Source organism: Hyperolius riggenbachi, chromosome 7, assembly GCF_040937935.1.
Source record: "Hyperolius riggenbachi isolate aHypRig1 chromosome 7, aHypRig1.pri, whole genome shotgun sequence".
NCBI classification, from domain to species: Eukaryota; Metazoa; Chordata; class Amphibia; order Anura; family Hyperoliidae; genus Hyperolius; species Hyperolius riggenbachi.
Window position 1 is genome coordinate 216,537,455 of NC_090652.1, and position 27,796 is coordinate 216,565,250.

The window sequence follows — 27,796 nt, forward strand, 5'->3', positions numbered from 1 at the left end:
CAGTCACAGAGAGAAGAATGTGATGTGTCCGTGTTGGAGCCCCGCCCCCGCACAAGACAGCAACACAGCCCGGGAGAAGGGAAGTTCCTGCTCCAGAGTAGTGATGGGAATTCCGGCTCTTTTCAGAGAATCGACTCTTCTGAATCGGCTCCTATTAAAGAGCCGGCTCTTACGGCTCTGAATCGGCTCTTCATTAAATATCACTAAACACCACTCAGAATCGGAGTAAAAGCCCCACCCCCGTCTCCATGACAATTCCAGACTGCTTCTCTGACTGGGGCAATCCCTCCTGCTACTGCTCTGCTCCGCCCCATACACTCCTACAAGCTGCAAGAGGAGGACTACATCTCCCAACATGCCTCAGCGCCCTTTATTGCAGAGCAAAGCAGAGCTCTGTGGGGCGGCAGAGGCATCGGCTCTTTCAAAACTTAGAGCCGGCTCGTTCGCGAACGACCCATCACTACTCCAGAGATGATAAGCTGCATGCACAGGCAGAAGAGAAGGTATGCAGGCAGGCTGCTAAGAACACTTCCTGTCCTGTGTGCAGACTCCCAATACTGTTATAACTGCTAGAATGTGCCCTGCTCTTTTGATACTAGAGTTTTCTTTGAAAGCTGGTTAGGCTGTAGGCTGGTAAAGCTGTAAACCTGTGCTTTACTGCTGTGCTGTCTCTCCCTCTCCCCTATCAGTTCCTCTGCCCCCTCTTCCATCTTATGCTGTCTCTACCCCTCTCTGTTCCTCTCCACTCTCTTCCATCTTATGCTGTCTCTCCCTCTCCCCTCTGTTTCTCTGCACCCTCTTCCATCTTATGCTGTCTATCCCTCCCCCTCTCTGTTCCTCTACCCCCCTCTTACATCTTATGCTGCCTCTCCCTCTCTACTCTTTCCCTCTGCTCGGATTACGTGTATTTTCTGGTGAAACGCTTCCACATTACGATTATTTTCTGACAACGCTGCCCCATTACGATTATTTTCTGGTGAAACGCTGCTGCCCTATGATTAATTTCTGGTGAAATGCTGCTGCAATAAGTGTATTTTCTGGTGAAACGCTGCCACCTTACGAATATTTTCTGGTGAACTGCTGCTGCAATAAGTGTATTTTCTGGTGAAACACTGCCACATTACGATTATTTTCTGGTGAATTACGATAATTACTATTATTTTCTGATGAAACACTGCCGCATTATGATTATTTTCTGGTGAAACGATGCTGCATTATGATTATTTTCCTGGGGGGGAAGGGCTTGGGGGGGGGCGCCACAGGTTTTCTCGCCTGGAGTGACAAAATGACTAGAGGCACCCCTGAGAGCTGCTAGCCTGCCCTGAAGCAAGTGTCTTTTCAGAAATAAGGAAGACAGATGTACCCACATGTTTAAGAGTTGACCTTTATTAAAATGAACCAGGCTTGGATCACACAGATACCGTCCACACACTTCAAAGCAGATTCTGTTGATTAGCTGTTGCATACAACTGAGTCTCTTTGTGTGTAATAGACAGAGCATATATTTTCAAAACTAAGAGCAGACCTGCTAGCTAGTGGTGCTGTTATTGTTATTGATGCCTCAGTATTTCTTTTTACTACATTGTATATGAATCATTTTAATACTTAAATCATGCTTGTACCAAACCCAATACCTCCTAGGCTCCTAGCCAATTCCTGGCATAGCCTTACTCCAACCCACCATTGTCTTCTGCTTATGCAGATTTTTAAGAAATAACTTTACATAAATAAAACAAAAGGGAATGTGAACCTCTTATATTTGGTGTCTACTATAAATTTTATTTCTCCTTTTAACTTTCTGTGCTTCACTCAACTACTAAGAAAATAACCTTTTTGCCCACTCCTAGTGTTGAAGCATTGTTTTTTTGAAAAGCAAAAAAATTCAAAAATTCAGGATTAACAATATTTGCTGAACTAATACAAGTTGAGGCTCATATTACAAAAGGTAGTACTGGACATTTTCACTACAGTTGGGGTGTTTGGATTCCAGTTCTTCTGAAACATGAACATTCTAACATGTATCATTGAACTGTTGTCAAACGGAACATATTAGCTGCTTCCTTGCAGTAGACTCCTTCTGATATTCAGCAGCATGGTGGTGTAGCGCTCTTGCCTTGCAGCACTGTGTCCGATTCTAATCTCAGCCAGGGCACTATCTGCACGGAGTTTGTATGGTCTCCCCGTGTCTGCGTGGGTTTCTTCTGAGCACTCCGGTTTCCTCCCATGTCCATAAAACATACAGATAAGTTAATTGGCTTCCCCCTAAAATTGGCCCTAGACTATGATACATACACTACACAATATAGACACATGACTATGGTATGGAATAGATTGTGAGCCCCTCTAAGGGACAGTTATGTGACAAGACAGTATACTCTGTGCAGCTCTGCGGAGGATGTCGGCTCTATATAAATGCTAAATAATAATATTAGTACCTAGGGGAAAATGTTCCAATTGATTTTGGAAAGGGGTTATGCCTAGGGCCACTGCTAGACACTACAATTTTAGAGGAAATCAATCACGTGACTGCTTTTTCAACACAAAGACACAAAGATGAATTTATTTAATATTTTTTAAACTGATTGCAAAAGTGTAGAATAATTAGCATAGGTGCGTTGATTGAGAAAAAAAAGGTATGCCCAGCCCCAGAGTTCCACATTAAATATGGTGTATCATTCACTGCATATATTTTACTTTTCCTGCTCAGGTTTTGGCTCCTTTGTGGATAAAACAGTATTGCCATTTGTAAGCACACATCCAGAACAACTGAAGAATCCATGCCCAGATAAAACTATATCCTGCCAGCCTCCCTTTGCCTTCAAACATGTCCTCAATCTTACTGGAAATGGAGAAAGTTTTAAAGAACACGTTGGGAATCAGTATATCTCTGGAAACCTGGACTCACCAGAGGGAGGTCTGGATGCTATGATGCAGGTGGCAGTATGTGGGGTAAGTAAAACCTGTTTTCACTGTAAAGGTTCCTGCAGGCAAATGCAAAAAAGTTAAACTATAATTGTATTTCCATGGCAAAAACGCGACCATGAATATTTGTAGATTAAAGGGAATCTGTACCTGAAGGGCAAAGAAGAAGGAATAACCTGACAGTGACAGATACCAGGCACCATGGCGACGCAAAAATGAAATGATCAGAACTGGGTGAAAAACTGATGCCACTGTAAGAAACTGATCTGTTAAAACAGTAAACAAATCAGTTTTTAGGGCTTGTTCACACTAAGGGCGTTTTCGCCTTTTTTTAAGCTCCAGCGATTTTCAAAATCACCCTAAAAGCGATTGTGCAATGATTCCCTATGAGAGTGTTCACACATGAGCGGTTCGATTCCGATACGCTCACCAAAACGCTGCCTGTACCATTTTTGGGCTGATTTGCCTCAATGCAAGGTATAGGGAAATCACAAAACGCTTGAAAAAGCGCTTTGTATAGCGATTTCCCCAACGCTTTTAAGAATAATGACATTTTATTTATTATTTTCTCGGTCAAAGAGTTGCGTCAGGAAGTAAACAAACAAATCGCTCTGCAAAAGTGCTTAGAAAAGCGCTTCAGAATAAAATCGTACCACGCAGGTAAGTGACGGGAGGAGTTAAAAAAATCACTCACAAAATCACAAAATGCTGGCCTCAGCGATTGCAATTTTAGATGTGAACAAAGCCTTACAGGATCAGTTTTTCATTTGGTGCAGTGTAAAACCAGCCTAAGGCCTCTTGCACACTACATGCCATTCCGATTTGCGATTTTTTAATCGATTTTCACATGCGATTCCGATATGATGTCTAATTGGTACTGCATGCTGTGTTTTTTCTGTGTTTTTCTTCTGATAGCATCCAGGGAAAATCGGAATCGCAAATCGGATTTGCAGTGTGCAGGGGGCCTAAGGGTTAGGTTCACAGTGCTCAGTTGCATTGTAGAATAATTCTGCATGACCACTCACTGCACATACAACCCTATGGGGCTGTTCACAGTACTGCATTATAACGGATTGCGTTATTCTAGCTCGCTGCATGCAGGCTTTGAATTAATGTCTATGTCCAGTCTCCATTGCATTTCACACACATTTTACCTCGTGCATTATGCAACTGACCACTGCGAAGCTAGTCATCTACAATTTCATATGTATATAGAAGTACTTAGAACATGATCTTTTATCATATATTCTGGTTACCGGTAAATGTTTTTTTTCTTTTTCTGTTTTTTTTTTTAACTTCATTTTCATTTTTGATACTGTACTAAAAATGATTGGATAGTTCCATTGAAAGATTTTTTTATTTGCATATCAACCAATAGTAAAGTGTTGTAACAAACAAATACGTCTAAAACAGCTATTCACTATTTGATAAAACATACAGTATTATACAGTATTTACACAACTTGCATGTAATGTTTAGAAGAGTAATCTTATATAAGGTACCTGAAGTGTAGTCACATGTCATGCATTCTCCATCCTACATATAACTAGCTAGTGTTTCTTTTTATTTTTTATTCTTACTGTAAGTGTTAAAAATCCCAAAAAGTAAGTTAGGGATCAGCCTTCAATGGGGTTGGTTGATTCAATGATCTCATTACTGCGATCTGATCCTCATCACAACAAAATTTTGATAGTTGAGATAATCAAAAAGTTGTCACTATAGAAACCTCAGTTTTTTTCTGCAGTTTGCCCTGATTTCTAATAGCTGTAGGAGCTGCACCCCTCCCTTTTTTATCCAGGGAAAGATGTGAATATAATCAAGTGTGACTCTCTGAAATGTTTGAAGTACAGTGTCCTACTGTATCTCTGTACCCCCTGCTGATGAAAGCATTTGTTTGCTAATTGCCACTGCTAATTACAGAAATCCTTATCTTTCTGCTCTTTCTCTAAATATCAGGCAATGGAAGTAGAGCAGTAAAAGCCTCTACCAAACATTTTAATGTAAAAAGGAGAGGTAGAGTGGATTTTTTTTAGTAATGAAGTAATGAGCAACATTGATAGTATGCATTTTAATGTGCCATTGAGATGCCCTAGGTGCTAAAATGATGCTTGGTTCACTTTAAGTTGATATTCCCTTTTCATAGGACAAGATTGGGTGGAGGAACAACACAAGGCTTTTGGTGTATGCCACTGATGATGGATTTCATATTGCTGGAGATGGAAAACTTGCTGCTATTCTTACACCAAATGATGGAGAATGTCACTTGGATGACAATGTATATAAGAGGAATGCTGAGTTTGTAAGTTTATTTCCCCAATTAATTTTTAATATACTTTGATGATCTTTCACTACTGACTAGATAGAAGAGTTCCTGCTGAAGATATTACTTTTCCTGATTGTAACTGCTGGCTCTGTAGTCTTAAAAAAGTCTAATACTCTGTAGTCTTAAAAAAACAGCCAAAGTATAGCAATAAGGTATTATACACATAAAGTGAGAAAAATATAAGGGCCTTAAAATATTGCATTTACTTTGCTCACAGTGGATTCGCCTACAGAAGCCTCTAGTGGATGAGACCTGTATGGCAACTGTGGCATAGTAAGATGGTATTGGCATGTGCTTGTCACAAACCCAACTGGGGAAGGGTTGTCCAAAGAGCTCCTACTTTTCTCAGCTGTGGACAGCATGGTGTGTGTGTGTGTGTGTGTGTGTGTGTGTGTGTGTGTGTGTGTGTGTGTGTGTGTGTGTGTGTGTGTGTGTGTGTGTGTGTGTGTGTGTGTGTGTGTGTGTGTGTGTGTGTGTGTGTTTTGGGGCTTCCATGTGAATGCCATCTTCCATGGCGTGGTATACAGTATTTTGTAATAACACAGCTCTGAAGTGTTAGAATAGTCTATTTTAAACTAGATTTTTTTCGCTTTTAAACAGGATTATCCTTCAGTCGGGCAACTGGCACAGATGCTCTCGAAGAACAACATACAGGTTGTGTTTGCAGTCACTTCATCTGTGTTTAAAACATATAAGGTAAGAAAATCTGGAATCTTCTGGGATGGAACCTTCCAGATCACGTAGGTTTACAGACATGTGCCCCATAATGGATGGAAGACTTTCAGATCAGCATAATGTTCTCCCTTTTGTACACAGTAGGTAGAAATGGCAGACCATCCGAAACCAGGCTGCATCTGAATGACTTAACAGGAAGAAGGTGTGCAGAGCCTGTTAAAGGCATAAATGCTCCCAATTGCATCTGAAACAGGTGCTACAATTTACACTAACGGAGGATGTTAGCTTCCAAAACAGTTTGCATGTAAAAATGTTCATACCCTTCCACCACAGTGGAGTCATCCTATTGGAAGGACCCTAACTTCTATGCAAACGTCCATTTGACCTGGAAGTAGCTAGCCATTAAAGTGAAGGAAGGGGAGCAGCACTTCCTTTACTTGAATGGCTAGCTGCTCCCAGGTCGAACGGATCCTCAGAGGTGGGAACAACATTTTCAGGAATGTGGCAAACATGCTTTGGAACTTCTGGTAGAGTTAGAACCGAACAGTATAGATGATATTGTCACAAATATAGTAAATATTCAGATGCAATTTTACAACCGTAATCACAGAAGCATGAATATCTTGACAAACGCGAGGCAAAATAAAACAGCCCCTGGCATTGCACTACATTGAACAGTGCAATGCTGCTGTAACGATCGGTGAAGCACAGAGAGGGTCTGATTACCAGTGATCTGCAGTATCACAGGAAATACAGATGTATACCAGATTAAACGTGATCTGCAGTATCACCGATAATCCGATATACTAACTAACCTCTGTTCACCTGAGTAGAGTGTAGTGTTTGGTGTAACAGTAACACTTGGAGGCCTAGGCCTCAGTGCAGCAAGGAGTACTGTACAGATTCCTTCCGCAGACCTGAGCTCTCCAAGACGGGAGGAGTCAGACTGACAGTAGGAAGGAAAGTCCGAGAGTGACACTCAGGAGGAAGTGTCACTAACAGGACGGGGAACCGCCTCCACTAGTGAGGTCGGTTCTCGAGGTCGGACAAGCCAGGTCGTAACACACGGACAGATAAAGTACAGATACAGTAGGCAAAGGCGGAGCCTAAGTACATTGCAACGCCAGACAAAGAGCAAGTGAACAGCCAGCAGTATATATACTCAAGGACCTTTCCAGGACCTCCCTAATTGCTGGACCAATGAAAGTTGTGGAAAATGTCAGCTGACCAGCCTGGTCAGCTGACTCACTTCTGGCTGTTATTTAAACTCAGCCTCTGTGCTCGCGCGCGTGTAAGTCTGAATCTTGGTGGACTATCAGTCCCAGCCACACCAGTACTGTTTTGCAATGTATCTAGTGAACCAAGTGCGGGAGCCGCCTCCAATGCGGATTCCGCCGTTACCGATGCGGATTCCGCCGTTCCCAATGCAGATTCCGCCGTTCCCAATGCGGATTCCGCCGCTCTGCCTGAGCGGCATGCAGCGTTTTTTCCGCGTTGTGGCGTCCTGCTGGACGCGGAAACAACCGCCTCACCTTGAGAGGCCGCGGCTTTTCCGCGTTTCATTACAGCTGCAGTTTCCTCGATTCCCTGCTGTAATCTATTGGAAATCAATGTGCAGTGTGTGGTAGGAAACAATACCCTTGCAGAGAGCAATCAATATTTTGCCACATTGGGTGGCAGTTTATAATTGTACCATTCTAGTAGCTCACTGCCTACCACTCCTGCTCTCCAAAATCCACCAGTGAGAGTGCTCACCTTCGCAGGCCCCACATCCTGCAGATACAGCTGTACAACTCCTGCTGCACACTGAACATCATGGAGCTTGGAAAGGTGAGATCTGTCAAAGCTGAGCTGTACTATGAAGGAGTGGTGGGAAGCAGCCTATTGGATAAGGTAACGAAAGATGCTGGTGGAAATAATCTGGGGTGGGACATGTGAGAAGTGACCCTGGCTTGCGGAAAACCCTATAGTTGGACTGTGGGCCCCTTAGCAGTCACTACGAATGCTATGGCAGTTTCTATGCCACTTCTTAAAGTTGTCTGAAATGATCTTCCCTCGTCATGTTTACGTAATTTGAGTACATTATAGATAATTTTTCTCTTTCTTTAACCCTTTAATATCCACCTGTTCCTTTTGTTATAGGATCTCAGTGACTTAATTCCAAAATCTGTTGTTGGCACACTATCTCATGATTCAAACAATGTTGTCGCGTTGATAGAAAAGGCTTATCAGGTAAGTGGCCTAGTTCCATTTATAGGGGAAAATATGGAGATTTTACAACAATTGCTTTTACCAATCTGGTCTGCTTACAATTTGACAAACGTAAGTTTAACATGTAGTATAAGCTATCACTGTTAAAACATTCTGTTAGATACAGTCGTTTACTATGAGCATAATTAGTTGTTTAGTTTGCAAAACCTTTTGGGAAGTACCAAAGCACAGCAGTAGCACCATGTCTGAAGGCACCCGTTGTAACCATGAGCAGGGATTCCACCAGTGGCAGCCCACATGGTGTGATAACATTAATCCTCTCTCCCCTTTCTGGAACCCATCCCCCAGAACTTGCCACTTTGCCACTCTTCATCTCTTCCACAGCAGATGGGCGCAGAGTCTATGAGATCTCACCTGATTCCAGCATGGAAGTCTTTTCTTCTCTGCACTCTCCTACAGCCCACCATTCCTGTAGCTCTCGGTTTGTCTGTGCTTCAGACTTTTCTGCATGATGGGTGAACTCATGTGACATGAAGGAAGACCGAGGCATAGATGGAGGTAGAGCCAGGGCTGGTTCGAGACTTTTTGCTGCCTGAGGCAATCAAGTGAGAAAGCGCCCCCCTCCAGATTTGGAATGACCACACAGCACTGGCCAATTTACTCTGCTTCATTTAATGTTCTCACATGACATGCTGCAGCTCAACCCAATAGCACACTGGCTGGCTGTGAGTCTGTGACAAATAAACTACTCACCCTCAGCCACTCCATTCTTCCTCAGCTAGGACAGCAGTGCCACCTCCTTCCTTCTGCTGTGTAAGTCAAATGAAACACTGCTGCTCTCCTGCATCCCCCCTCCTCACTCACAGTCAGACTTCTCACACAGCACAACAAGCTGCTTTTACCCAATGATGACCTCTTCACCTCACTCTTGCTTCTCCTCCTAGTCTGACTGCATGCTGTTAATGTAAACACAGTACAAACATGCTGCCCCTGTAATCTCTGTGCCTGATGCAAATGTTTCGCCTTGCTTCATGAGAGAACCGGCCCTGGGTAGACCAGAATGATCAGAGAGCTTTAGGTTCATACATAGAAGAGAGGACTCCCATGCTGGAATCAGATGACATATCACACGCTGCCCTGGTCTGTTGTGGAAGGGAGGAGAGGGGCAGTATGGCTTCTGGAGGGGGCCCTGAAGGGGGTTAGGTTAGGGTAGAAAAGTTCAGGCCCCCTCCGCATTAGAAATTAGATTTGGGGGTTAAGGAGGAGCACTGACCATTTTTAGTGAGTGTGAAGGGATGGAGGGGATGGGACACTGTGCAATTTAGTATCCTTTTGTGGAGGAAACTCTGGAAAATTTTGTGGGAGAAACAGGCCTGGCTTACATTGGGCAATTAAGCCAAACGGATCCGGTAAAATGAATCCGGTTTCCACTTCACCGCATCCGTAAGGCTTGGTTCACATTGGCAAACAGATCAGTGAAAACGGATCTGATCACTGGTCGATCAGATCCGTTTTCACTCCGTTGCCACAGCCGGGCGGGTGAGGGAGGGTTAAAACGTATCCAGGCTTTACTCTTCATTTGCTGCCGGGCGGTTTCTTCCAGGCTCCAGTCTTCTTCCGCTTCAACTGCGTCCCACCTCCCATCATGTGATTGCCAGCTTCCTCCTTCCGGGTTGAAGGAGGAAGCTGGTAGTCACATGACGCAAGGTGGGAGTGGGACGCAATTGAGGCGGAAGAAGACTGAAGCCTGGAAGAGACTGCCTGGCAGCAAATGAAGAGGGAAGCCTGGGTACATTTTAACCCTCCCTCGCCTGCCTGCCCGGGTGCTGCACCCTCCCTCCCTCACACACCCGCTCAGGTACGGCCTCACGTCCCCCTAGACACCCACCCCCAGTGGATTTTGCTCCCTAATGGTCCGTTTCTTCACTAGTGTGAAGAAACATTCCGTTCTCTCATTGCGCCCAATGCAGGACTTCATCTTCCGTTTCTGGTCCGCTGGGCTCAGCAAAGTTGCGGTCCGTTAAGCGGAACGTACGCAATGGATCTGTACGAACGGACGCATGTGAATGGTTTCATAGGTTAACATTGGATCCATACGCATCCCATCCGTTTGTACAGTATCTGTTCTGCTTACGGTCTGTTTTTTAACGCTAATGTGAACCGGGCCTTAGGGCTGATTCACACTTACAGTATATAATGGGTTGCTGATTCAGCAATGCAACACAGTGAATTCTGCAGGAATACAATAAAGTGCCTTTATGGCACTGTTTGATACCCACACTTGCACTGCATAGAGCCACATTAATCCATGCAATGCACTGATGAAGACCAACCAGTCTGAATCAGTCTGTATGCATGTTGGATTATTGTTGCTCTGTGCAATTAACACATCATTGCATTCCAGCGGATCTGGAGGTGTGTTTAGCTTCTAAGGATGACAATTGTTAATTTGCATATATTCAGTAGTGATGCACTGGGAGACATAGAGCTAACTCCATCCTGAATTATCGCAAATACTTTTTGTTTTAAGAAAGCAAACTTTTGCTTTCCATAGCATTTTAGTAAGGTGGCTTTTAGGACCATTACACACCCCAACGAGTTCTGGTTCACCATGAGCCTGCTGGTTAGTCTGTACCGCAGGAAGAAGAGTCGGCTAATTTTGTGGAGGAAACACTAGCTAATTATGTAGGGGAAGAGCTAGCTGTTGTTTTTCTTTTGTATAGTAACATTAAATATTGTGCATATTGATTAGGGATCCCTTTATAGTCCTATTGGGGCTGTACTTTGATCCCTGGCTAAAGTATTGAAAATAATAAATTTTAGAAGAGCTGAGTTTAGAGCAAGAGTATAATATACTGTTCAGGGTAGAGGGTGTGAATGCACAGGCAGAGGAGAGATGACTCAGTATAGGGGGGCGGGGGAAGATGTACTTTACCACTGGGCCACCAGGGGAGAAATAATGAACATTTATCATTCCATAGTCACTTTAATTTTTGGTAAAACATAAAAAAACATCCAGCAAACAAGGGGGTGTCTACTATTTATAGCAGCATCAGTAGGACCAGCTTCTCTAGACAAAGATAATATAGACATAGTACACTTGATTAAAATGTTAGAATTGTTTTTTTTTAACACCTCTTCAATTTTCCTGCAGGATTTGTCCTCTGAGGTTATTCTGGATCATGGTGTTTCACCAGACTTCCTGGAAATTCTGTATGATTCTAACTGCACCAAGGGTAAACTAAACCAGCCGAAAGGAACTTGCAGTGATGTGAAGATTAATGAGGAGGTAAGCAAACATCATTACCAGGGTCAGATTTATCATTTTTTCTCTCTAGTCTAGGACAATGTCCTTCCCTTCCATTACTATGCTGAAAAATTCATCCATAACAATTATTTTGCACAATGTTTTTGCTTATTGAGAATAAATAGAAAAGCTTCCCTGCACATACGGTACTTCACAATCTCAGGGATATAATCCACACAATCAATGTTTGTTATTCTGCAACTGTGCATCCACAGTAGTATGAGACAATCACAATTGTAACAATACAGAAATGTGGGCACCATTATATTCAGAAACCACTTGCCATTTACTTGCACTTAGGTGTGTAAAACTTAGATAACAGCATTGCACATGGATAAAAACATCATGGTACTTCACCCATCTCGATGTCACCACACACAAAGAACCCCTCCTCTGACAATAGTTTCACACAAGGCGGTGCTTGTTCACAGATGGTTTGGCTCAATGGTGATATGCAGTTAAAAAACGCCAAGGTGGGGGGTGTTTGGTCGTGATCTAATAGTGTCTGTGCACCAGGCCCCGTTCAACTGTTAGACCAATGGCTGGCTTGCTCTGGATGGTTGGCGCGGGTGCGTTCTATGTGTGCGCACTTCCATCGCCACCAACCAATGACTGCTCTCACCCGGCAGTGCACAAGGTGCCTGCTCACATTGGGGTGGCAGGTGCACGGTAATAGCATAGAGGTGAAGGATTTACATTTACCCCCATTTGTGAAAGATGCCTTATGGGTTGATTTTTCATCTGGGCACATTAGGTTGTTTACAAAACGCCGGAAAATTTGCTACCGTATGTGCTTACAGCGCACAGCAGTTTAACAGTATTTATACTATCTATAAAATGTGCATTGCTCAAGTAGCGCAACCCATGTTATGAACACAATGCGTTGCCCATGCACCTTGTGTTACACTATTTGTTTAACACATGGTATGCAGGCAAAACGTTTTTTGGTTATATAACATGGGTTGCGCTACTTGCACAGCATACATTACATAAATGCAGTTAGTACTGCTGGGAGTGGGGCACTTGAGTGTGTGTGAGTGAGAAGGGGAGGGGGAAATCGGGTGCAAAAAGCTCAGAACCCACCCTGCAGCTAATGTAGTTGTATTTCACCACGCGTGATACAGTGGGGCCCGCGTATGCAGAGTAGTGATGGCCCAAACGGTTCGCACGCAAACTTATTCGCATGAACATCGCTGGTTTGCGTTCGTCATCGAACGTGAACTTTATGCGAGTTCAACCCGCCCCCTATACTACATCATTGGCCTAAACTTTGACCCTCTACATCACAGTCAGCAGACACATGGCAGCCAATCAGGTTGCACTCCCTCCTGGAGCCTCCCACCCTTTATAAAAGGCAGCAGCGTTAGCCATTTTCTCACTCTGTGTGCTGCTGTGTTAGTGAGAGAAGGGAGAGAGGTTGCTGCAGAGATAGGGAAAGCTTAGTTAGGCTCTTGTTAGGCTTGTTAGCTTGCTCCTTGCTTATATTTATTGCTAAAAAGCACCCCAAAACAGCTCTTTTGAGAGCTAATGTTCTTGTGATGTGTTTTTTTTTTTGTGTGGCCCACTGACACTTGCATATACAGCCCTGTCTGTCGCAGCTGGCCTTTGCTAATTGCTATACTGTGCCAGGCCCAGCACATTTAGTGCCTAACTTTTCACTGCACCTGTGTGTGTGACAGCTGCACATTGTATTGTAATACCAGTCCGTGCATACCTTTCACTGCACCTGTGTGACAGCACGCTGTTTTATATACCAGTCCGTGCATACCTGTTAACTGCACCTGTGTGTGTGACAGCTGCACATTGTATTGTAATACTAGTCATTGCATACCTTTTCACTGCACCTGTGTGATTGCACATTGTTATACCATACCAGCAGTCATTGCATACCTTTTCACTGCACCTGTGTGATTGCACATTGTTATACCATACCAGCAGTCACTGCATACCTTTCACTGCACCTGTGTGATTGCACATTGTTATACCATACCAGCAGTCACTGCATACCTTTCACTGCACCTGTGTAACTGCACATTGTTATACCATGCCAGCAGTCACTGCATACCTTTTCACTGCACCTGTGTGACTGCACATTGTTATACCAGCAGTCAGTGTATACCTTTCACTGCACCTATGTGACTGCACATTGTATTAGTCAAGTCAGTGCTTACCTTTCGCTTCATCCCCCCCAATACGGACAAAGCAGGCAGAGGCAGGCCACCCGGCAGGTCTGTTCAAGGTCGTGCTGCTGTGATTTCGTGCAGCCCTGGACCAAAGTACAGTGTTCAGAAGGCAGGTGCCATCAACCCCCAAGATTGTCAGGACGTAGTTGACTATTTAACACAGAACACCTCATCTTCCTCAGCTTCCGCACGGAACCGTGACATATCTTCCTCCTCCTGCTCTGATTCTGGCACCCCACTTAACACTCAGTCGGCAGCCACCAAAGTGCCATCATCCTAGTGCTCAGCGGTGTGGAAATTTTTTTGTGTGTCTGCCTCAGATGAGAGCAATGCCATCTGTACTCTCTGCCACCGAAAATTGAGCCGTGGAAAGATCAAGACCCCCATAGGGACGACTTCCTTACGTAGGCACACGATGATAAAGCACAAACTGCAATGGGATAACCACCTGAGGAAAAGCAACACACAAAAGCAAAGCCACACACCGCAGTGGAAGATACCAGGCCGCAATTGTTTCTCAAAAAAGGCGATACCCAAACTGTACCATGATGTTGAAAGGCAAGTGGTGTCATCTCTGGCACACAGCATTGGGTCAAGGGTCCATCTGACCATGGATGCCTGGTCTGCAAAGCACGGTCAGGCCTGGCCGAAGACTAAGTCAGTCCCCACACACAGCATCTCTGCCTGCACACCGTGTGACTGCCTGCCTCAAGACTAAGTCGGTCCCCAGTCCCCACACAGCATCTCTGCCTGCTGGCTGCTTGACTGCCTTCTCCGCCACCACCAACAGGGTCCAGGACTCCAGGTGGATTCCTGAATTTTTAGTGCCTTATTTGTACAGTTTAACTATTTTTTAAGTTTATTCATAAATTAAATTATTTCAACAATTTTGTGTTCTAGTCTTTTATTATACGCGGGATGTCTACCTTTATTCTGACCTATTTTGATGAGTTATGACTTAAGAATTAGAGGCCTAAAATTCTTGACATTTTTTTTACTGCTTTTAGACCCATAAATCCAGAAAAAAATTAGCCTCCAGGGAGGGTAAAGAGAATATGAAAATTAACTCCTAGGAGAAAATTCGGGTGAAAAAGTTGATTGCATATGGGCCCATGTGGCTAATGCCTTTTCTTTAATGAACACCCATTCCCCACTTCTAATTCTTCATTCAAGTAAATAAAGCTTTCAATCACAAGTTAAAGTGAACCCGAGGTGAGAGTGATATGGAGGCTGCCACATTTATTTGTGAACTCAGAACTGCTTCTCTGCAACAGCAACCTTTAAAAAAATGTCTTTGTTACAACTGATCCTACAAATCCTGCAATAAATCTGCAGTTTGTTTACTTCCAGCTGTCATGGAAGCAGACATATTGTTAACATCCTGTGCTTTCAAATGAGCTTATCTGACACAGCTGAGGGATCAAATTAAACTTGTGATCAGACACAGATGAGGAGGACAGGCTAAACTCTCTAAATACATACAGAGTGCATTTCTCTGTTTTCCTTCTGTCCTGTGCAAGATTTCAGGTCCTCTTAAACCACTTCATTACTTAGGGGTTTTTCCCCTTCTGTATCAGAGCAAATTTCACCTTTCAGCGCTCCTTCCATTCATTTGCCTATAACTTTATTACTATATATCACAACAAAACAATCTATATCTTGTTTTTTTGCCACCAATTAGGTTTTCATTTGGTGGTACATTTTGCTAAGGATTATTTTATTCTAAATGCATTTTAAATGGAAAAATAGGAAAAAAAATTGAAAAAATATTTATATTAGTTTTTGGCCATTATACTTTTACAATAATACATGCTGCCATAAATAAAACTCACACATTTTATTTGCTCATTTATCCTGGTTATTAAAACGTTTAAAATTTTTCCCTAGTCAGGGGCGCTTTTAGGCATAGGCAGTACAGGCCATTGCCTAGAGTGCCATTGGTCCTGGGGGCGCCATGTTGCTCTATTAAGCCCTGTCCCTGAATGAAGCCCTGCCCCCAGACTAAGCCCTGCCCCTGGGTGTTCTATCACTTGCTTCTGCTGTATCAGCTTAGTGTAAGTTGCAAGCAACTGCCACTGTGTCCCTCTGTGCCTTGTCCATCTTTCTTTTCCCCTTTGTGCCTCCTTCTGTCCCATTTGTGCCTGCTTCTGTCTCCTTGTGCCTCCTTCAGTCCCTTGTGCCTTGTCTGACCCCGTTTGTCCTTCTGTATCCCTTTATACCTTCTTCTGTCTTCCTTTGTGCCTCCTTCTGTCTCCATGTTCCGCCTTCAGTCCCTCTGTGCCACCTCTGCCTCCTTTTGTGCCCCTTTGTGCCTCCTGTCCCACTTTGCCTCATGTCCCCTTGCGCCTCCTTATGTCCCCTTGTGCCTTTCTTTGTCCCCTTATCCTACCTCAGAGTGGTTCCTTCTTCGGGCCCACTCTGCCTCCTTCTGTCTCCATGTGCCTCTTCAGTCCCCATGCGCCTTCCTCTGCCCCCTGTGCCTCCTTCTGTGCCCCTTTGTGCCTTCTTCTGTTTCTCTGAGGCTCTGTCTGTCCCCCTGTGCCTCCTTACATCCCCCTCTGCCTTCTTCTGTACCCCTTTTGTGCCTCCTACTGTCTCCCTGTGCCTCCTTCTGCCCCCCTTTGTGCTTTATTCTGTCCCCCATTGTGCCTCCTTCTGCCCCCTGTGTGCCTCCTCCTTTCCTCCTGTGCCTCCTTCTGCCCCCCTTTGTGCCTCCTTCTGGCCCTCATGCTTTCTTCTGTCCCCCTATACCTCCCGATGCCCCTCTGTGTACCTCCTTCTGTCCTCCTTTGTGCCTCCTTCGTGTCCACCACTGTGCCCCCTTCTGTTCCCTTGTGCCTCCTTCTGTCCTCCATTGTGACTTCTTCTGACCCTCGTGCCTCCCCCTGTCCCCCTGCTCGCCTGGAGTGCGGTGTGGGTGAAACGCTGCCCACATTACGCGTATTTTCTGGTGAAACGCTGCCGCATTTACGTGTATTTTCTGGTGAAACGCTGCTGCATTACGATTGTTTTCTGGTGAAAAGCTTTCGCAATATGTGTTTTCTGGTGAAACACTGCCACATTACAATTATTATGGGGTGAAATGCTGCTGCATTACGATTATTTTCATGGGGGGCACCACAGGTTTTCTTGCCTGGAGTGACAAAATGGCTAGAGGCACCCCTGTCCTAGTACAATGTATGGTGCCAATATTTTATTTGGAAATAAAGATGCAGAGTTTTAATTTTGCATCCATCACTTATTACTAGCCCATAACTTCATAAATAACATTAATAATACCCTTTTGACATACATACTAAAAATAAGTTCAGTCTCTAAGGTAACTATGTATATATTTTTTTTTAATTGTCATTTTCTTTTTATATGCATGTGATTTATTTAGGTAACTATCGGAGAGTGTGGGAAGTATGCATGTGATTTATTTAGGTAACTATCGGAGAGTGTGGGAAGAGTGTGTACAGTATGTGTGAGTAGTTTTTTTTAAATAAATGTATGTAGGTGTAATTCTACTATTTGGCCACGAGATGTCCTTTCACAGTTTTTCCGGTTAGCATACTGTAAGTATGTGAACAGGAAGTAATGCGTTGGTGGGTTACTTAGTTCTGTTACAAGGACCGCAGCATCTCATTGATGCCGGTGATCATTGACACGGGGACTTAGATGAATGATTCATTCATCTCCCCTCTAACGGGCGACGGCGAGAACATGCATGGGAGCGAACAGCGGCCATCATAGGGGAACGCATACACTGGAGCACACAGTCCATAGATGTATGCTATTCGGTGCAGCATTGTTATGAAAGAATTTGTTGCATCGTACATTAGTGTGCCGTGGGTGAGTTGGGCGCAGGGCGAGCTGAATGATGGCTCTCCCTGCTGTCGCTTAACTCCCTGGCGGTGTTAAATACTATTTCCCCTCCGAGTCATCGCAACTCGGAGGGAGGTGTAATTCAGGGTCCGGCGAATCGGCGATAGCCGGAGCCCTGAATTACTCTTATGCACCCCGCGCAGCATAACATTGCTGCTATGGGGCGTCCTACCCAGTGCTGAGCACCATGCGGCGAAACCACCTGCTTCCTTGCTGCACCGCACTGCAAAAGTGCCAGGGTGTAAGGACTATGACCGACTAGAAATTGCTAGTGTTTTTGAGAAGGTTTTACCACTAAAAACAGAGTGATTTCCAATGTTGGGCCTGAATTCCCTGAATTTAACCACTCGGAAAATGCGGCATGCACCATGATTGCAGTGGAATCATTAGACTGGAGCTGTGGGATTCACTGTCCAATCTTATCATTTTTTTTTTTTTTTTTTTTCAAATACTTTTATTTGTACAAGGATTTTATACACAATAAAGAAAAGGAGAACTTCACACCGTCATACGAATGCTTATATACAATCAGATATTAGTGTCATCATATGGTTATACAAAAGGTTGTACACATGTACTCAGAGGGGTATATATAGCCTCGTGGAATGAAATCTCCTTAATGGGGCCACTCGAGTCCAACAGGATGTTGCAGTATCCGGAGTGAGTACCAAAAATAGAGTCCGTTAGAGGTGATGCACAATGAGTGGCTCCATATATCACGTTGACATATATCATTACTGATTTTCACATATTATATAAGATAGACCCCTCATCTGAGATACATTCAGTGTGTATCTCTAAATAACACATCGAATATCCCTCAGTACGGCGGTGTATCAGGGTGAACTTAAAGAAGGAAGAAAAGAAATAGACAGAGCCATACAATAGCTCCAGAAGAAGAAAGAGAGAAGATAATAATGAGAAGAAGAAAGATAACAGAAGAATTAAACTCGTGGGGTCCGGTTGTGGAGTATCCGACACCATTTCAGACTTAAGGTATATGCAGTTGTCAATTGATCAACGCCAGAGGGCTAGGGAGAAGGGCGGTCATCACCTGGGATACTAAGAGCTATATCAAGAGAAGTTTGAACTCCTCTGATTCTCTATAATAATTCCAAAATCTCCAGGTCTTGGCATATTGTTCAGTTCGGTTTTGAAGGGTCATTATTGTATTTTCCATCCCGCTAGTATGGCAGAGCTCCTGATCTAGTTCCTTTAGGGTAGGTATAGTAGGAGTTCCCCATTTGCGTACTATGAGTAGCTTGGCTGCATTTAAGATATGCTTTACTATAGAATTTTTGCAAGCCCTTATACTCCAGTTATTGCAGTGTAGAAGGAAGAATTGTGGCGTAAAGAGGACCTCTCTATCTGTCATCTTCCTGATTAAGCATTCTATTTTTCTCCAGAAGGGGATGAGCAGAGGACATTCCCAAAACAGGTGTAGTAAGGATCCTACAGAGGAGCAGCCCCTCCAGCATTTAGGGTCTCTATTTGGAAAGATAGTATGTAATTTTTGTGGAGTAGGGTACCACTGAGACAGGATCTTAAAATTGATTTCCTGCAACTTAACAGTTATCGAGGATTTCTGGGTGAGTATACACATCTTGGCTCTCTGAGCATCAGAAAACGTACACCGGAGGTCCCCTTCCCATTTGTTGAAGTATGTAAGTGAGCCATGTGATTGGCTAATCAATAGGGAATAAACTGTTGATAAGGTCTTCCGGGATGGGCCTTCCGATCCGCATAGCAGTTCGAAAGCAGATTTTGGTCTAGAGAGACTCGGTGAGATTCCCAACGCTCTACACAGAGAACGAAGCTGCGCCAGACCCAGCCAATCTAAGGTGTGTACTCCAGCTCTGTTTCTCAGTTCCTCAATTGTTAGCCATTTCCCCTGACTCCAAAGACTATCAGCGAAAATAATACCAGCCATTTTCCAAATACTAAAGTGGTTAGAATGGCAGCCCATTTCAAATTCAGGGTTGTCAAATAGTGGTATTCTGGGGGGAGGCCATGGTGAGATGTCTTCTTTTTGCCTGGTGGTAGAGAGCACTCTGAGAGTATTATATATTAAGTGTGAGTCCGTCCAGTCGCGTTGTGGTCTGGGAGAGGACCAGGGCAGATTAGTAGGGGGGTATTTCGAGATGTGATGTTCAATATTGACCCATTGTTTAGTAGTATGATGTCTGTGCCAGTCTACTATTCTGGTGAGGACTGCTGCATAGTAATAATTTGTAATGTCAGGTGCAGCTAGTCCACCCATTTGTTTAGGTCTATGTAAGATAAGTCTCTTAAGCCTGGGGGGTTTCCCCTTCCATATGAATTTACCAAATGTCGTTTGGGCGGATTTCAGAAAGGAGTTAGGGACTTGTACTGGCAGAGCCTGGAATAGGTATAGAAGCCTAGGCATAATGTTCATTTTTAAAATTGCGATTCTGCCCATCCACGAGAAATGAGGGCAGTTCCATCTAGTCAGGTCTGCCTTTAGGGCTTCGAGTATGGGTGGAAAATTCATATGAAAAATATCTTTTATGTCCGGGGTAATTTTAGTACCTAGGTAATTAATATGGGTAGAGGACCATCGAAAAGGAAATTGGGTCGCCAAGTGCGACTGTAAACTCTGTGAGAGGGATATATTTAAAGCCTCACATTTATCGTAGTTGACTTTGAATAGGCTTAGGTCTCCAAAAGTTTTAAATTCCGACAATAGATTAGGTAAGGTGATCAGAGGGTTCGTAATGTAGAAGAGCAAGTCGTCCGCGTATGCGGCCACTTTTTGTACTTTAGAGGAGATTGTTATCCCGTTTATATCTGGATTTTCTCTAATATGGCACAGGAGTGGTTCCAGCGATATTGCAAAAATGAGCGGGGAGAGGGGGCATCCCTGCCGGGTGCCATTGGATATTTGAAAGGGGTCGGAGAGGACCCCATTTGTCCTAACCCGTGCAGATGGCCGAGAGTAGAGGGCGGATACACCCCGTAGCATTTTAGGGCCCAAGCCAATATGACTGAGAACCTCGTCAATCCACGTCCAGTCTACCCGGTCGAAGGCCTTCTCCGCATCCGTAGATAAAAGCATACATGGAATATCCCTCGACCGGGCAAACTGTACTAGATCCAGTGTTCGGATAGTGTTGTCACGCCCCTCTCTATCAGGAATAAATCCCACTTGGTCCCAATTTACCACTTCCCCTATTAAAGGTGCTATTCTATTAGCTATCAGCTTAGCGAAGATTTTCAGGTCCAGGTTGAGCAAAGATATAGGCCTATAACTGGAGCAGGCATTGGGGTCCTTTCCTGACTTATGTATTACCGAGATGTGCGATTCTAATGTTTGAGGGGTAAAGGAAGCTACCTTATCAGGGTCTAGGATATCATTGAACATCCTGCATAGGTGTGGAAGGAGGGTCTGTTTATATTTTTTATAATATTCGATAGGCAGGCCATCCGGGCCCGGTGCCTTGCCTGGTTTAATTTGTGTTATTACTGTTAGCACCTCTGCCTCAGTGATCTGCTCATCTATTGTTTCAGCTGTCTCGTGAGGGAAGCGAGGCATTCCAGACTCTGCCAGGTAGCCCCGTATTTTTTCCCTCAGCGCTTGTGGGTCTTCTGTAGGTTTGCTTTTAAGATTGTAGAGTGACGAATAGAAGCCCCTGAATGTATTAGCAATGGATTCGCTACGTATGTGCTTTTTCAGGTGAGTATCTATGACTTGGGGTATATAATTCCTACGCTGTTGTTGACGCAAGGCCCTGGCCAGTAATCTGCCAGATTTATTACCATGTGTATAAAATAGGTTTTGGCATCTATGTGCGGCAAGTCGGGCTCTATCGCTCAGGATTTTTTTAAATGACTCTCTGGCTTCAGTGAGTTTATCTAAATCTGATTGGTTTAGAGAGCGTTTATGTTTAAGTTCTAATGTGTGTATTTCCGAGGAGAGGTCGGCCATTCTCTGTTCTTTCTCCCTTTTTAATCTTGAGCCTAGTTGTATAAGGTATCCCCGTAGCATGCATTTATGTGCTTCCCAAAGAATAGGTGAGGATATATCTTCACTGTTGTTGTTAGTAAAATATCTTTCGATTTCCCCTTCAATCTTGGAGGCCACCCCAGCATCCTCTAGCATGGAGGTATTGAATTTCCAGTTAAAGGGCCTCTGTTTACGTGATCTGCAGTTTAATGACAATGAGATGGGTGCGTGATCAGAGTATGTCATTATTCCTATGTCTGCACTTGGCGAGTCAGAGAGCAAGTTGTGAGAGATGAGGATATAGTCCAACCTAGTATAGATTGCGTGTACTGAGGAGAAAAAAGTGTAGTCCTTCGTTGTTGGGTTAAGAAGTCTCCACACATCTACCAACTGTCGCTCATACATTGCCTTTTTAAGTTTATTGAGTTTACTATAAGAGATGGAAGATTTACCATGAGAGGTGTCTTGGGTTGGATTTAATGGGATGTTAAGGTCGCCTCCAATAATGACACTGCCATCAACAAATGTGTCTAGAGCCGAGAAGAAGCGTAGCAGAAAAGATACCTGGTCTATGTTGGGGGCGTATACGGAGCAGAGAGTGTATCTCGAGTCAGCAATCTTACATTTTAGTAGTATAAACCTACCCTTGTCGTCTGTTTTTGTTTCCACTTCACTGACCGGGAGGTCCTTATGGAATAGTATGGCTGTGCCCTTAGTTTTGGAGTCAGGGGAATTACTCATATAGATTGATTGATAGTGTTTATCTTTTAGTTTGGGGGGGTTGGCCCCTTTAAAGTGAGTTTCTTGGATTAGCACAACATTTGCTCGTTGTTTATGCATATCATGTAATAACATTGACCTCTTCTCTGGGATATTAAGCCCTCTAGCGTTAACGGATAACACCTTCAAGGACACCATTGGTTTGGAGTAAATAGAACATATGTCGGACCTCCACAACAGACCCCAAAACTCAACAAAAGCATTATAAACAAACATATAGGTGTGAAACTCTCACACCCATAACTAGGTATTACCTTGGGGAGGTACTTAGCCCTAAGGACTTTCCTATGTGGGTGCGAAGGAACCATTTTCGCCAAAGAGCCCAGATTCCCCCCGCCCAATTAGATACCTAAATAAGGGGAGTGTCCTGCCCTATTTCAGGAAAGAGGGTGTCTCCCGTCTCATGCCAGCGACCCCCGGGAATGGTCCTATATGTATAGACCAGATTGCACAGATTTGGTGGATTCCTTATGGTGTAAAATAGTTCCGGTGGTGTAGTTAAAGCAGAGTGTGTGAGCTCTCTCCGGCTGCGGCAGCAAGCCGCGTGCAGATCACTGAAGATTCGCCTTCCACTGCGTTAAATATCAATGAAGTATAGGTTGCGTGGCAGGGCGGTGTGGAATATAACAGCGCCCCACAACATAGGCCGCGTACGCTGCACCCCAACAGGGGAAGCAGTACTTATAGGGTACACAGGTACATAGGGTTATCCCTGTACTAAACCCATGATAGCGTAGAAAAGACACTCCCACATAGTGGGAATAATGTAGCTTTTAGCCTATTCCTCACAGAGGAAAAGAGTGGAGGTCTTGTCATGTCTCACCAGTGATGTTCACAGACTCTGCTTCAAACAGTTAAGGATGTAAAAGCCCTTTATCTGATGTCCTCACTGGGGGTGGAAGGGGGGGAGGACGTAGTATATAGGCGAAAGAATCAAGTCAACGGCTTCACCATTAAGGTCATGGGGTCAGGCTTTCTGTATCCCTTTCCGCTAATGTTGTGGGGTGTTTTAGGGTACACGTATATGCTTGTGTGGCTACGGCTACAAAGTCTAGGGGTGTCAGGGGTTTTTTAAGTCTTTCCCCGCTACGTAGGCCTCTCATGCGCACATCATCGCAGAGCGCGTACACCAACAGGCCCGGCAGGAGCAGGCCATGATTTAGAATTAGCTCGCGAATAAAGTTATATGTTAATGCACACACTCCACTCATGACACCCGCATTACACCCGGGTAGGGGTGTGTAAGCAGCCGTAGGCTATATTTATGACAGTGGAGGGGGGGGGGGTAGTCCCACATAGTGGGAAACATAGAATTATTTATACCATTCTCACGGAGAATGCCATTGTTAGTCATACGGTACAGTGTTAGCAAAATCAGTGCCTGACTCAGGCTCCATCTTTTTCAAGGGGTACGGGCGCGTAAAGCTAGCACAGGGATGAGCGGGAAAGGGGGTTGCGCGCTGATTTGGGGGCCCTCCTGTGTATGCCATAAAGATTTTTTATAAAAAATGTTGCGAGCCTATACCTAGATCTCATCAGCGGGAGTTCCCATATATCTGGTGCACAGTAAAGTCCTGATGGGGGGCAACCTAGACGTAGCAGCAATCTATATATACATGCATTCGTTTGAGTATCTCACAGCATCCCACCTATAAATCACCACCCAACCCATCCCTTACACACATACTACGAGCATATATGAATACCAACAATGTCCTCAGGCCAGAGCTAAGTAGCAGAAAGCTGTAAGGCAAGTATTGTTAAGCATGTAGACATACACAAGCCCGCAAGCAACCGCCCGAGAGAGCCACCAGCACACACCATAGTTCAAAACTTTTAGGTATAGTTTTTGAAAGGGGAATCCATGTTCGCATCAAAAGAACAACTTAAATCTAATCGTCACTTATCTGGATTAAAGGATATAGTCCCGGTACGGTTCACAGGGCACAGGAGAGGAGTCACCGTTGGTTGCGGAATTGTCTCCGCTGCTTAGGTCGCTGGGGTAGGCCAGTGAAGATTGCGTCTGGCTGCCAGTCAGGCACTTCAACCGCCGGTAGGCCCAGCGCCTGGAAGAACTCTGGAAGATCCGCCGGAGATTTGATGGTAGCTAATTTGTCATCTTTTGTCGCAGTAAGCTGGAAAGGGAAGCCCCAGCGATAAGCGACCTCTTTGTCCCGCAGCATCTTGATCAGAGGTTGGAGCGCCCGGCGTTGTATCAGGGTGCTAGGCGCCAGGTCTTGGAAGAGCAAGAGTGCAGATCCCTCATGGTCAATGGAATCTAGCTGGCGTGCCGCTCTCATGATGGAATCCTTTACAGCGAAATGGTGGATGCGGCAAATGACATCCCGTGGTGGCTCATCAATCGCTGGTTTAGGTTTCAGGGCACGGTGCACCCGGTCTATCTTCAGAGGGTTGTCCGCCTGCCTCCGGAGGATGCCATTGAAGATAGCTATCAAGGTAGGTTCAAGCTGCTGTGGAGGGACCGACTCTGGTAGGCCGCGGAGCCTTATGTTATTCCGGCGGCTGCGATTCTGAAGGTCCTCCATTCCCGTCCGGAGCGCAATGTTAAGTGAGCGCTGTTGTGAATTCGCCTCTTTTAGCTTCCCTACCTCGGTCTGAAGTAGGCCCATGTCTCGCTCCAGGGCTGTAAGCCGCTCATCATGGACAGTAAGATCGTCCTGGATCCCTCTTATTTCCTCTCTCGTGGCAGAGGTGATTTTGTCCGCCAGGTCAGATAGATCTTCTTTGGTGGGAAGGCTGTGTAAGTAATCCCATATCTCCTTCAGGGATCTAGAGATCATGGCAGCAGAGTCTTCCTCTCTGGCGGGTGCATCTTTGGGTGGAGAGCTGGCGGCCATCTTAGTTAGAGTCTGCTCGAGGGCCCGCGGAGTTGTATTTTCGGCGGAGGTTCGCCGATGTGCTTTGCCAGTATGTTTAGAGTGTCTCTTGCTTCTCCGGGGTCCACTGGCCATCCCCTTATGGCTTAGTAGAAGGGCAGGAACACTTCAATCAGCGTTATATTGCGATCTTGGGCGAGGAGCTCTGAAGCAAGCGTCTTCACGCGGCCATGGCTGACTCCGCCCCCCCCAATCTTATCATTTTTATGTAATATAAGGGACTGCCTAGTATCCATTCAATATATGAATTCAGTTTACCCTACTTCTTAATTTCTTCATAGATTTGGTAAGATTAGACAAACAAATTGGATCATTATTGATCATTGGGTGGATTATGCTCACATCTGTAATCATGATTACATTTTAAAGCAGCTAACAACAAATTATAAATGCATACAATCATATTCCTTACTTGTCCTTACATTATAGCTTTAATCATCTGTTATACTCTGTTTTATACACCAAGGTTCACTATCAGTAGACTGCTACATAAACTGGTGAACAGTACCCTCTAGTGGCCAAAACATCATCTGTGCGCAACATATGTTTTTAAAACTCAGCCAGATCAACATCTGCGAAGAGTTTGTATGTTCTCCCCATGTCTGTGTGGGTTTCCTCCAGGCACTTCGGTTGCCTACCACATCCCCAAAACATACAGATAAGTTATTTGGCTTCCCGCTAAATTGGCCCTAGACTACGATGCATGTACTACACAATACATACATAGACATATGATTATGGTAGGAATTAGATTGTGAGCCCCTCTGAGGGACAGTTATTGACAAGACAATATACTCTGTACAGCGCTACATAATAGGTCAGCGCTATATAAATACTTAAATAAATAAAATAAATAAATAAATAAATAATGCCATGTTACAATAGATATACCATTGCATCTAAATTTATAATTTATAATAATAAGTTCTGCATGTGTGGAATGTCTTGTTTCCACAATCTCACGAGGTGGGTAGGAGTGCGCGAATAGACGAATTATGCTTTGCAATGCGTTGCGATAATGATTGTCACGGCGTATCGGATATTTGAGATCTTCGACAACTCCTTTGCAAAGTGCCACAATCATTTGAACTTATTGGGGTTGATTCGCAAGCAAGTGTGAAATTTCGCGCAAACGTGGCAGTTTCCACACATGAAAATTTGAGTTTGCGCACATAAACCGTTAAGCTCAAGACGCTAGCGCGGCCATGCTATGAGTTAGCACAGTTTAGTGAATCAACCCCATTGTGTGCCCATCGCATGACGACGCGCGTTTCCACAGGTTAGGAAGATGGATCATGAAACCTCGTTCTTCGGGGTCGCTGTGAGGTTCCCCAACCATTGTCAGGTGAATATTTAGCTTTAGACAGTTGGGAGTTATGGGAGTTACTTTTCTCCCCCTGTTCCCAAATTTTCATGGTTTTACAGTTGTTTAACACTTTACCTGCCAAGCACGTGCTTGGTGCGTTTTGGCAGGCAAGGACTCCAACTGCCAACAATGTACCTAGTATGTTTTTTGGGGCATATTGTCCCCCAGGAAGCAGTGGGGAGGGGGGCTGCAGAGTTGGAGCAGTGGTCTGTGTTTAATTAACTCATCTGATTGCTCGCTCCATGCCACATGTCCCCAGCCCAGGGGAGGTCTGGGACCTTTTGGCCTGGGGGGAAAACACAAACTAGAGGCCCGTTTTCATGGCAGGCCCAGCCCAAAGGAAATCACACGTGACCAATGTGCTATATACCAGTACCCACATGGGATATGGAGCAAGGACACTCAAAGGAACAGCGTGACAGGTAACGTGTAAATGTATTGGCACCGGGGGGGGGGGGGGGAACATAATACATTTTGAGTTCCAATGGCCGGGGTTTCAGTCGCGTTCATCGTTCGTGATTAACACACTTGATCCACCACTTTGGCCCGAGATTTCTCAGCATCTCAGATCGATACATTCAAACACTTTCCACCCGAAATCAGTCAAATCTTCGATTGAGCATGCTTGTGGCGGCACAGATTTTCATCCGATTCGATAATAATTATAAAAAAGGGTGGTGGATCAGCCCTCAAGTTGAGAGATGTATGGCCACTTTAATTCCCCAAGGCTCATCCCCCCCCCCCCCCCCCCCTCATCCACCACCATCTCTACTAATCCCTCAAATATGCCCACCTTAGCTTTCCTGTATTACAAGAAGACACAACCAGCCAGTACTAGGGGAAGGGGGGGGGGGGGGGGAACAAAGGTGAATGAAGGAGAAAGACTGAGAATAGCCTGAGATGGAGCAAAGAGCTTATCTGTATTGCAGCCACATCACACAGAGGCTACTTGCCTGTAATATGACTCCTGTCCCTGCCAATCTCGCACACAAGTCCTGCCAGCAGCCCTCCTGGAGTCTAGGGACTGTCTGCAAGCAGCTCTTCTGGAGTCTAGGGACTGTCTGCAAGCAGCCCTTCTGGAGTCTAAGGGACTGTCTGCAAGCAGCCCTTCTGGAGTCTAGGGACTGTCTGCAAGCAGCTCTTCTGGAGTCTAGGGACTGTCTGCAAGCAGCCTTTCTGGAGCAGAGCCGGATTAAGGCTAAATGGGGCCCTAAGCAAAGTAACTGATTTGGGCCCCCCCATCATGTCGTAATAGAATCAGAAGATGCAGCTGCACAGCAACATGCCGCACACACCGGGGC

The 27,796-nt window shown here is 44.8% G+C and overlaps 1 protein-coding gene across 2 annotated transcripts in view; it reads left to right on the forward strand.

Annotated features, from left to right (window-relative positions):
* The window catches only part of ITGB2 (integrin subunit beta 2), a 242,965-nt gene that overhangs the window by 188,161 nt on the left and 27,008 nt on the right, over positions 1-27,796 (forward strand). For both annotated transcript variants that reach the window (XM_068245216.1, XM_068245215.1), the window contains 5 exons: positions 2,708-2,949; positions 5,066-5,221; positions 5,846-5,941; positions 8,063-8,152; positions 11,286-11,420. In XM_068245216.1, coding sequence (XP_068101317.1) covers positions 2,708-2,949; positions 5,066-5,221; positions 5,846-5,941; positions 8,063-8,152; positions 11,286-11,420 — 719 coding nt within the window. The remainder of the gene's footprint in view (positions 1-2,707; positions 2,950-5,065; positions 5,222-5,845; positions 5,942-8,062; positions 8,153-11,285; positions 11,421-27,796) is intronic.